This window comes from Lycorma delicatula, chromosome 2, assembly GCF_047948215.1.
Source record: "Lycorma delicatula isolate Av1 chromosome 2, ASM4794821v1, whole genome shotgun sequence".
Classification (NCBI taxonomy): domain Eukaryota; kingdom Metazoa; phylum Arthropoda; class Insecta; order Hemiptera; family Fulgoridae; genus Lycorma; species Lycorma delicatula.
This window is the reverse complement of record NC_134456.1, coordinates 98,857,111-98,870,392: the sequence shown is the minus strand read 5'-3', so window position 1 is coordinate 98,870,392 and position 13,282 is coordinate 98,857,111. Positions and strand designations below refer to the sequence as shown.

General features: G+C 27.0%; 1 protein-coding gene across 1 annotated transcript in view; it reads left to right on the top strand.

The window, feature by feature from the left end:
* The window catches only part of Megf8 (multiple EGF like domains 8), a 195,422-nt gene that overhangs the window by 100,135 nt on the left and 82,005 nt on the right, over positions 1-13,282 (top strand). Inside the window, exons 23-24 of the mRNA XM_075355891.1 lie at positions 3,327-3,505; positions 8,568-8,779. Of these exons, the coding sequence (XP_075212006.1) occupies positions 3,327-3,505; positions 8,568-8,779 (391 nt within the window). The remainder of the gene's footprint in view (positions 1-3,326; positions 3,506-8,567; positions 8,780-13,282) is intronic.

Below are 13,282 nucleotides of genomic sequence, written 5' to 3'. Positions count from 1 at the left end.
TACCTCTATGGAAGTTGCTCAGGGAATCCCTTATTTTCAACTAAAGTATCCTTTCATTTTTTTCAAAGCAGCGCACATAAAAATCAATTGCGTCCAAAAAAATTATTCAGAAATTAATTTGTCCAAAACTTTTTATTGATATTATATACATATGTATCAATTATACAATATATTCATATATGTACAAATATGTTCATATATGTATATGTGTATTCATATTTAAACGAAAACACCTTGGTAGCTTGTTTTATTTTAGATTAACATTTTTCTTTACATTTTTAATTTTTTGTCTTCTGCCTTTCATAGAAATCCATCCTTTGTAAACTTTACTTGTATTATATCGTGACCATTCGCTAAATTTAATCTGATTTTCTTAAGATCACCCAAAAAAATCCACATTCTGTAATCTGCAATGGATGCTTGAAAAGTTCTCGTAATGTTATATAGAAAGGAAAGTTAGATAATTCAGGGTTAGTTTGGACAAAGGCTAATATATCGCTAAAAGTCTTGAACAATCCTAGTTTAGTTTTCTCTAGAATTGTAAATTTAAATTTAAATTCTGAATATTATATTTTATACATATATATCAGCATTTTTATTTGCCATAAATTCTGAATATTTTTTTTTGAAAAGCTGTATTATATTTTCCTTTCCGAAATAAAAGTTGTTTCCTGAAAAGAATTAAAAGATTGCTTGCCAGTCTTTTAATTCTTCATCTGGAAATCTGCTCTCTAAGTGAACATACACGTCAATAAATTGAATATAACTGATGTATCGATATATTGACTTTCCGATAATATTTCTCCTAGTGTCACTCCAAAAGATTTTGTGTCCAGATATTGAGCTTTTAGTTTGTTAATTATAATTTTTACTTAACAATGATTAAGTCACTTTTTTGTAGATAGTTGCATTAGGAAGCAAGTTCATCTAATACATCTTTCAGAGCAAATATTGCTACCCAATATTGTGAATCGGTTAGAATTTTTTTCACAGTATTTGCAAACTGGATCATTGCATTCTGTTATCTGACTTTTACAATACCGAATTAATGTGTTGTAATTTTTTACTAAAGCACCATCTGCGAAATACCTGATGTGAAATACCCCAATTTTTTGTGCGATGAAACTGCCGATAAGTGAATATAATGTTTTTATTGCGAACAATAGTTTTATAAACTCCCATAAGAAAGTCACTCCATAGTCTCAACTAAACTCATCATGAAGTATTATACTCTACATATTTAGAATAACTGATTGTAAATGCACAGAAAATAAATTTCTTAGTACAATTTATTGCAATACCACTAAAATTATTGTACAGCCGTGCACCGTTAAGCTTAGAGGGAACTATGTTCTGAACTATTATCAGTGTCTAAGTTCTAATAATGTACCATTTTTCACATAAAAATGTGTAAAATACTTAATTTGAAAATAAGTGATTGAATTTTACTATACACATTTATATTTTCAGCTTATTGAGCAACCACCATAATTAATCTCCTTCAAAGTAATAGGAGATGACAAAATAGAGAAAATTGCTAATTATGGAATGTAGTCATAGCAGATTTGGAAAGATCCAAATGTTAGTATTATAGCCAATTTATAGAAAAAAAAACCTCAAATTACTATATAGTTATTTTTATTCTAATATAGAAGTTAGGCAGTGTGTTAGTTTCATGAGTTTTCTTTCAAATGTACAGAAAATGTACAAGTCTACTGTAAGAATAATTTAAACATGTTGCAAACATATATTAAAAAAGAGCATATGAAACTAAAAATAATTTAGTCAGATCATAACAGTATCATATATTACATAGGTTAAATTACTAACAATAGGTTGGCTATCTCTCAGATAACAAAGAACTGCTCTAGCATTTGCCTAGAAGGTTGAGTGACCATGAGAAAACCTTGATCAGAGGAGCATTAAAAAGTAAAAGATTATATATGTAAATGTATTAGTAGTGTTTATATTTCATATAAATGTATTAAAAAAGTAATGGTTTTTATGAAATAATACAGATAGAAGTACACAAAGGTAATATGTCAAATAGATACATAATAAAGTACAAACTGAAGGAATTCATCAATATATTTCTGAGTACAGATTTAAGATGTTAAATGAGTATGTAAATCATTTAGATTTGTTTAATTGGTATTACTTAAAATCCCATCAGCAGAGTAATATTTTTATAAAAGGGAATGTTTTATTTTGTTTAAAAAAAATTATTTGGAAGATCTTTCAGATCATTAGAAAATAGAATCTAAAACGTAATAAAGTTGTTTCTCATAGGTTGAGTTATTATCCTATGTTGTTTGGTTTGAAACAAGTGAATGTTGTTCATTATTTTTTTAGGAAAAAATTACTTCTTTTTAACAAAGCTTGCCCATTTGCAACTACAAACATATGGAATATCAGAATTTTTAATTACTAAAAAATTATCTGCATGAATTATATTTACTACCACCAGATAAATATCTGACAACCAACTTATACGTTTGAAAACTCATTCTGATTTTTACAAAGGGTATTCCGGTTGATTCTAAAAAATTAGATGCAATAAACTAACTTAGTCTTTCTTTCCCACAGTCCATTGTAATGTACTTTTAAATAATTTGTTAAAAAAGAATCCTTTTTTTACTGCTAAATTATTAATTTTTTAATAATAATAACTATAAATAATTAATTAAAATATTAATAAGAACTGTTAATCTTTAATTTAAATATAATAATAAATTATAAGTAAATAAATAGTAATTCCTAATAAATTATATCAATTTATTAGGAATAAATAGTACTACCTAATAAATTCTAATTCATACAGTATAAATAAAACAATAAATTATAAATTATGTGAATAAAATTAAATAAATAAATAAAAATAATATATACTTAGGAATTAAATAATCTGTTGATTAATTGACAACAGACTGCTTCTAGCCTGTAAAATTTAGTTGTTTCTTGAGTTGTGATTTTTAACACATAAGCACTTCATTCAAAATAAAGAGCGGGAGAGAGTCAGCTGCGCATAGCCATCCGATAAATCACGAGGTTTGATCTATGCCAAGAAAAGCTAAAATAAAAATGTGAGCACACACAACAAACCAACACACCATCCTTTTTTATTGAGGAGATAACTTGGTAACATGAATTCATATAAAATGAATAAGTTTTTACTCTACTAGAATCTTTGTTGCTCGATTTCTCCAATTTTAAAATTAAATTAAATATTTTCTGATGAAATAAAGAATAATTTTGTACAGTATATATTTATCCTTTACTTAATTTCAATAAAAGTTATTATTTAATAATATATTTTTGTTCTTTAGTTCAATTATTCAACTTACAATTGATTCTGACATCACAGTACCATGTTCAGAAAATAGTGTGTATGTTTATGATGGATTACCTGACTTTGTGCCATTAACAGGAAGTCATCACAGTCACGTTTTAGGTATATTTTGTACGCAGGACACTCAGTATCCAATCACTGTTGAAGCTAAAACAGGTTTGTTTGTATAGTTTAATCTTATAAGTTTAATTTATTAATTTATAAAAATTTTATTTAAAAAAAAAATTTTTTTAGTTATAAAAATTAAATATATGTAGCTAATTACGTAATATAAATTTATTCAGCCATTCCACAAAGAACATTCTTACCTTACATTTTTTTTTTTCATTAAAGTGCTTTCGGGCATAAGCCCATCTTCAGTAATATTTTTTTCATTTTTTTCTTTTTTGGATTTACACATTAAAATACATATACATATGTTAACATTTGTAGAACAAGCATTTGTTCAGTCATAGATTTTTTTTTAAATTTAAAACATAATATTTAAAATTTCCTTTAACATTTTGTCAAAATGTTAATACAGTACTGTACTGATTTATCTGATTTATTTAAAATTTCTTATCAGTGTATTACCAAAATAATATATATAAGAATGTCCCCATCAAATTCTGTCTGCAGATTCATTAGGCTGAATTTACATTTGTATTTACATATATAAAATCTTACTAAAATTTCTAATTTTTTTATTATTACTTTTGCGTTCAATGTTTATTTTTTCAATTATTTCTAAATTATTTTCTGAAAAAGTTATATTGTCTGTTAATTATTAAATAGTCTTTACATTTCAGAAACCGATTTTTTTTATTTGACCTGAAATGTTCATTAAAACTATCTTTAATGACCAATTTTTTTTCCAATATATTTTTCACAATTTTTGCATTTTATTTTATAAATATCTGAAGAATCGCATTTATTTTTTACTATTTTATTATTGTAATATTTTTGTATTTTTTATTATATGGTTATCAGGTTTATATTTTTTATCATTATAGCATTAATTACGTTTTCTGTAATTTTATTTGTGTAAGAGTAATTTATATAAATATTTTCGTTGTTTCCATTTTCATTTACAGGTTTTAATGTAGTGAGTGATGTTTATTTTATTGAAGTATTTGGAATTATATTTTTTATATATATATTATCGATCAATGAGGTATCATAACAATTCTTTATAGCTATATTCTTTATTTCATTATACAATTCCTGTTTATTGTTTGTGTATTTTATTGTTTTATTTATAATAATTTCATTGGAGGTAGGTTTTTTATATACTCCAGTTATTATTTGATTATTTTCATTTATTTTAATATTTACATCTAAATATTTTATTTTCCTGTTATGTTCTATTTCATTTGTAAATTTTAATGTTTCATGAAAAGAATTTAATTTATTTAAAATTATTTCATGTTCATTATTTATACTTGGTTCGTATATAACAAAAGATCATCTACGTATCTGACCCATAATAACATTTTCTGCACATGATTTATACCATGTTCTATATAAAGATTAGAAGGTAATGGATCTAGGGAACATCCTTGTTTGACTCCCCTTTTTTACTGCTTCTTTCTTATGCTTTTTAATTATTACTGTTGCAGTTTGGTTCCTGTGAATCTTAGAAATTGTTCTTCTATTTCTATACTTGAACCCTAATTTTTTTTAAATGCTGAACATTTTATTCTAGTCTATGTTATCAAATGTCTTTTCTAATTTTATATGTTCCAGTATGTCGGTTTGTTTTTCTTTAATCTTCCTTCTACTATTAATCTGAGTGCTAAAATTACTTCCCTTGTTCCAATACTTTTCCTGAAACCAATTTGGTTTTCTCCTAACATTTCTTCCACTCTCATCTCAATTCTTTTTTACAGAATTCTAGTTAAAATTTTTTATACATGAGTAGTTAAGCTAATTGTTCTGTATTCTTCACATTTATCATGACAATGCTTTCTTTAATATCAGTAGCACTCTTTTTGAAGTCTGACAGAAGTTCCTCTTTTTCAAAAATGTTACACACCAGTTCATAGAGTCTACCTATTGCTTCCTCACCTGCACTGTGCAATATCGCTCAGGACCCATATAGTATACCAGTTTCTGTCGCACGAGCCTTTCTCCCATTCAAATCCTTTAATTCTCTAATTTTTTTTAAATTCAGATTTCAGTATTGTATCTTCCTTTTTATCCTCCTCAACTTCCTCTGTAACACCAGTTTCTAATTCATTTCCTCTGTATAATTCTTCAGTATATTCCACCGACCTATCAACCTTTTCTATCACACTATAAATTGGTGTACCATATTTTATTTAACACATTGTTAACAAATGTTAATTTACATACCACAAGATTCACCTTAACTTTTCTGTATGCTTCGTCTATTTTACCAAAGATCATTTCTCTTTCCATTTTTGAACACTTTTCTTTAATCCACTCTTCTTTCACTAATTTCCACTTCCTGTTTATAGTATTTCTTAATTTCGATAGGTTCTTTTACCTTTTTCATCACTAACATTCTTATACTTTCTACATTCATTCACCAGCTGCAATATATCCTCTGATATCCAAGGTTTTCTACCAGTTCTGTTTGTTCCACCAAATATTGTGTCTGCTGATTTAAAAATTTCCATTTTTGAACACTTTTCTTTAATCCACTCTTCTTTTGCTAATTTGTACTTCCTGTTTATAGTATTTCTTAATTGTCGGTAGTTCCTTTTATCTTCTTCATCAGTAACATTCTTATACATTCTACATTCATCCATCAGCTGCAATATAACCTCTGATATCCAAGGTTTTCTACTGGTTCTCCTTGTTCTGCCTAAGTTCACTTCTGCTGATTTAAAAATTTCCTTTTTAACATTCTCCCATTCTTCTACATTTTGTACCTTATCTTTTTTACTGAAACCTCTTGCGATTTCCTCTTCAAAAATCTTCTTTACCTCCTCTTCCTAAGCTTCTCTTAATTCCTCTGGTTCATCTGGCACCTTTTCTTCAGGCTTTTATACCCCAATCTACATTTAATTATAACTAAATTATGGTTGCTATCAATGTCTGCTTCTGGATATGCTTTGCATTCAACGAGTTGATTTCTAAATCTTTGCTTAACCATGACATAATCTGATACCTTGCATTATCGCTCAGCTTTTTCCGTGTGGATATTCTTTTATTACCATTTTTAAATTGTTGTTGGCAGTTATTAAATTACACTTCGTGCAAAACTCAATAAGTCGGTCCCCTCTTTCATTTCTTTTGCCCAGTCCATATTCACCCACAACATCTCCTTCTTTGCCTTTTCCAATGCTTGCATTTCAATCTCCAACTGTTATTAAATTTTCATCTCCTTTTATGTGTTTAATTGCTTTGTCAATTTCTTCGTATACACACTACCTCATCATCATGGGAACTTGTAAGCATATAGATGTTAACAATCATTGTCAGCTTAGGTTTTGATTTTATCCTGATTACAATGATTCTATTGCTTTTTGAAATACTCTACTCTCTTCCCTATCTTCTTGTTCATTATGAAACCTAGCCTGCTTGCCCTTTATTTGACGCTGAGTTAATTATTCTAAAATCACCTGACCAAAAGTCGTTTTTCTCTTCTCACTGAATCTTGCTAATTCCTATTACATCTACATTTTAACCTACCCATTTCCCTCTTTAAATTTTCTAATTTACCAACCTTTTTTAAACTTGTAAAATTCTGTGCTCAAGATATTTTATGTATATATAAAATGCAAGAATATACTCAAGAAATTACAGTGTAGTATTCACAAATTAGGTTTACAAAATTTATCATTATAATCCCAAGGAAAGATTTGATCCATCATCAAAGTAAGCTGCACAAGGAGTGGGATTAGTTAAAATAATTAATTTTAAATTTAACAAGTTTAATTTACTTAGTTAAGAGATGAAGAAATATCTTTGTCACAGATGACCTTTTCCATAAAAAAATTTATATTAAATATACTTATTAAACATTAAAAGCATTATAAATTTGAAAGGTTGTGATAATGAAAATTAAGTAAAGGAGTGTTATTCTTTAAAGTACTTCTTCTCTACTGTGCCTTTTGATCTACTATACCTTCAAATCCAGTGTGATCAGGGTAAAAGTTTGTACTAAACTGCCAGATCTGATTACATTGAATCACTGTAATCACTTTTATTATCCATTGTAATCCATTAATGTACTGCTTGATTTATACTACACAATATTATCATTCTGTCTGTTCAATAAAATATTTACTCAGAATAGAACTATTAAAATATTTTCTACATGAAATTTTCAACTTAAACGAAAACAGCCCTAATCTCCAACTTATTTTAGTAATATCTTTTTACTTTTGCACCAGATAAATATTAGTACAATTATAATTAGTATTTATTTATTTTATGGGTTTTAAGCATTGTTTGGCTTTGCTAAGCAATACTTAACTGAATTTACTTTGCTAAGCAATACTTAACTAAAATTTACTGATTTTGACTCTAAAATCAGTAAATCTGCACACTTCACAATCAACCCTTAAAATTTATGAAAAACAAAACTGGTAAGTTCTGGTATAATGACTATAATTTAAACCTCACTCTATTAGATTTTTTCAGCCACCTCTAAAAGTAAATTGAATCAGGTCTGGAAAACCTAAAATTTATACAGACTTTAGAACGAAAGTTTTTTGTTGCTAGTATAAAAATTCCTTCAGTAATTTCTGAAACTTCATTCTACTTTTTGTGGAAATGATTGGATGACAACTAAATTGAGACTGCAAAGTAGGTGAATTATTTTGTGAATTTATGGCAGTATCCTGCAGATTATGGTTGCTTTCCTGGAAAACCTATTTTATTCAATATTAAAAAAGAAAAAAACCACAAATTAATCATTTAAATCAACTAAAAATCATTAACAAATTACAGTGGATAATAAAAATGGTTATTACAGTGATTTGATGTATTCAGATGTCACAGTTTAATTCTAGAAAAAATTGTACAAATGTGAAATGTTTGTCTAGATCTTTTGGGGGGAGGAAAAATTTATATGTTTTCTTTAATAGTGAACTTTTTGAAATGTTTTATCCCTTTTGTTTCTGTTTAATATAAGCCTCTGTTTTTATATCACTGTCTAACCTCAGTAGAGAAATAATTGATTTTTAAATAAATTGATTTATGAAATAATTTTTTATAAGAAATAATTATCTTTACACAATGTATATTTATTTATTCTGATTTACAGGTACATTGACAGTGCATTATAAACAAGGAGAACCTAGTGAAGGTTTCAATGCTACTGTAAATGTTCTTAGCTGTCCAGATAAGTGTCCCCATAATAGAGAGTGTAGAAACAGTCAGTGTGTTTGCCCTGAAAATACTACTGGACCTGATTGTAGTGATGTTCTTTGTCCTAATAACTGTACTGCTCATCTTAAACAAGGATATTGTGATAAGGTTGTTGTTATTATTATTTTTAATTTTTTTATGATAAATATTTACTGAATTTTTATATAGTGATTAGTCATTATTGTAGATATTTTGTTATATTTGACTACATTCTTGAATTTTTTTGAGGACTGTTCATAGAGTTTCATTACTACACTATTTCAATATTATATGTTTTTTAAACTTGATTTTTTTAATTGATTAGTTTCTTTCAAAAATAATCTGCTAATTTTGTCAACTGTTATTTTAAAGATATTATAAGGAATGAATCGGCTATTCCTTACAGTTTTCAAAATGATCAGAAGGTGTATAGAATTTAAAGTTCAGAAATGGTAAAAAGTTTATTTAAAATTAGATTGGAACATTTCCCTTAGTTCCACAATAAGTAAAATATATTTGTGTTAAAAATTTTCAAAAAAACTAGTAATTCAAAAAAAAAAAAAAAAATTATAATAATTTTGTGACATATACCGAGACCTCTCTGGTCCTGTGAGAAGGCTTAGTATTAAAAAACAAAAATATGTATGAAAAAATCTTATTAATCTTAATTATTTCTATTGTATTAAATAAATATTATCTACTTAGTATAAAAGATATAATTTCTAATAATTTTGAGTTGATATATTAAATATAATTTTCTTTTAAATTATGAAATAAATATATGCACCCAAAAAATAAATTGCATGAAGTCACTTTGGTTGAAAATTAATATATAAAAATTAATTTATCATATAACGATTGGACTGGAGAAGTTGGGATGGTCAGCTCCCTCATTATATGTTGACAGTGGACAGACAACATTTCTTCATTGATTGGTGGCTGGGGTTCAGTTGACAAACTTTCTTGCATGATGGCTTAGATTGGACTTCCTAAATGAAGGGTGAAAAAGCTGGAGGACTTGTGAAAAATCTTAAATGTTCATATTTGAAATAAAAAATTACATTGTATAAGCGGCAAATGTAATATGCTGACAGTATAGAAATATAAAGTATAATGTAATAGTAAAGATAAAATCTATTACTTACTCTGTGATTCAGAAAAGGTTGTCGTCGACTACTGCTCTTATTTACTGATTATTCTGGTGATGATCTAAAATGTTTCTATGAAAATAAAAGTATACTCGAATGGTATTTTTATCAAATTAAAATAATTTTCTTTAGCATGCTGCAAAATTTCTAAGGGTTTAAAATTGAACTTACAAAAAATCAAATTAATGTTTCAGAATTTTTGAAGACAATGAAATGTGAATGATGTATTCAATCCAATATTTATTGAGATATTTAAGTTTGAAAATTATTTTAATAATTTTTCGTCACCTATTAAGGTGGTCGTCACAATGCGGTGGTCCTGGGTGGACGGTCGGACGAGTGAAGCGAGCCCCAACCGTGTAGTTATATAATATTACATTTTTCACTTAAATTTTATTGATTACAGTTAAAATACTATTGATATAAATAAAAATTTTCCCCAGTTAACTTTTACTGATTTCTTGTATCTATTTACGATGGCTGTTTAATAATTAAAATGCTTCAAATTTTTTATTTATGTACTTTCATGTATAGTACATCTCAAAAATAAATTATACATATTTTTAAAATGATTTAAAAAATGTATTTATTGAGATAACTGCAGTCAAGTTTTGATATTGGTTATTAAGTGTTGAAGAAAAGAGATGATTAGAATTTTTTTCTCTATTACACTAGCTCCCCATCGCAGGTTCACCTGCGCTGTATGCTGTTACTTGTTTACTATAGCGTTCAATTTTTTTATTTTATGTTTTTTAGTCAAGTAACCAGAGGCGGCTGCAGCCAGTCGCACTTAGTAAAAGTGGCAGTGGCTGTGTTGCTTGAGCCACAGCACCATATACCTTTAGTACCCCTTAAAAAATCGGAATTAAAAAAATCTGAAAATGGTTTTTAAATATTTATTTGATAAATTTTTCTCTGTGAATTATATCTAAAAACCTTCTCGGTTATGCCAAGAAATATGTGTAAAAATTTGGTTGCGATTGTTTGAGTAGGTTTTTTTTTGTTTGTTTATCATGAATAAACAAAAATCCTCTTCCTCTTTATATAATAGCATAGATTTACTTACTATAGTCATGATTCGAGCACACTGATAGTGTGTTTCTGTAAATAAAATTAATATTTTTTTACTTCATTTTGTTAACCAAATGTCTTATCAAATAATTTCTGCTTCTAAGCCCTAGGAAAGATATTTTGATTTATTCCTCTACAATATTAATGCTGCTTACATTTTCAATGACAGAACCTAGTATCACTATGAAGTTTTAGCCAGGTTTTTTTTTATCTTTAAAAGTGATGACTATTAGATAACACTTTTTTTCTTTATTATTAATTGTTTGATCATGTGTCTATTAAATTTTATCACAATGAAACATTGGTAATTTGAAACACTTATTTTATATTTTGCATTTTATTGAACATTCAAAATATATAAGCAACAATACATTTCAAAATTCAAATCTTATATTTTTATGAAACATAATAAACAATTACATTGTAATGTTCCTTTTTATTTTTTATTAAACATTATGTTTGATAAAGCAGTACTTTATTAGATGTATAAATCTAATAACTTGGAAAGAATTTTATAAATGATGTTTTCATGATGATCAATAAAGCAACATGATTATGTACTTACTTTTTAAACAAGTGAGTTCAATGATCATAACAAAATTAAGATATTGAAAAGAAATATAAAGATCGGAAGGACACCAAAAAATAGAATAAATTTGTTACCGTGCTGATTTCTGTTATTTTTTTTATGTTAACATTACTAGTAAAATAAATAAAGATATTATTAAAGGATACAGCATAAAGAAATGGGAGAAGTATATAAATCAATAAAAAGAGAGGAAAGTACAGTGAGAAAGACTCACTCTAGTTCTCAGTTTTTCAGGACGCAGTAAAAAAATACATCAAAAATATGGCTCATTGTGAGAAGTAGGTAGGAGGATAATAATATCATTATTAATTTTCGCTTAACAGTAATACACAGAAATGTAAGCAATTTAAGTATGTAATTAATTCTAAAAGTAAATCATCTCAAACTAAATTACTATTTAATCACATGTCATATCATGTGTTCATATATTTGTTCATGTGTGGTCATATCATGTGTTGGATTAAAAATATGTATGTTGTTAACTGAAAAATGGTTAAAATCATTATTAAAAAAAAAATCCCTTTTTTACTTCCTGTATGAAGTTAAGGTATTGTGATCGCAAAAAATGTCAGATTTCAACAGAAATATCCATTTTGACCATGCTTGAATCCATTTTGGCTAGTTTCGGCATGACATCTGTACATACATATGTATGTACTTGTATCGCATAACTCAAAATGATTAGCCGTAGGATGTTGAAATTTTGGATTAAGGACTGTTGTAACATCTAGTTGTGCACCTCCCCTTTTAATTGCAATCAACTGAACCAAGAGCTTGTTTGGACAAAAAAAGCCCAAAATCCCCCAAACAACTGGATTTTGAGCTTTTTCTTAACTGCAGTAATAAGCCTTCATTGAGAGCTTTTCAACGATATATCATAAGTGGTTCATTGGTTCCAGAGTTATAGCCAAATAAAATGTTAATTAATGAAATATTTGGATCTTACAAGGGAAGTCAACATTAATTCAAATCAGACTTCATCTTTTTTTTTTAATTTAAATATATTGATTTATTAATAATTATTAACCCATGATTGTAAAAAAACTTCTACAATAAAAAATTACATCGATAAGCATTACATTTGTTTCCTGACATGCAATACATGATTTTAATAGGTTTTTTGATGCTGAAAACAAATATGAACTCAGAATCTTTTTATCACCCACAATTTAAAAAAAAAAATAATTTTAATTAAAGGTTTTTTTCATTTTTCAACATATATTTAGCATTTTAAGCTCCTGAATTCTATTTTGAAAGCTCATTTTTATTGTTTAACTTTGTTAACATAATTGGTAAGCTGTAAATAAACAATAGACAAAGAATTAAATCTTATCATAGTCACATATTATGACATCGTATCTAATACTGAAGTTAGCCTTCATGGATAAAATTAATCATGTCTGTGCAGGTCAAAACATATAAGTGAAAACATAGCTGTGTTGTTTGTATTAAGCACTGGATTTAGGAATGAATTAATTTTCTTCAGTCTTATTGATGTTAACAGTGCAGTGTCATAATGCCTTGAAATTGTGTAAATGATGTGGATGCCTTTGTTATGTATGTGGTGAGTTTACCACTAAATCAAATAGAAAAAACATTACACCTTTAATTAAAAAGCATATCATTTGTACTTTCAGTGTAAAATTGATGATCAGGATAAAACGTGGGCTCCTCAAAAAGTATGCACTAATTGTTCTGTATATTTAAGAGGATGGCTGAAAGGTAAATGGAAGGCTTTGCCATTTGGTATCCTTTGGTTTGGCGTGAAACAAAGGATCATGTAACTAATTGTTACTTTTGTTTAACAAGTGAGTTTGGAATTTC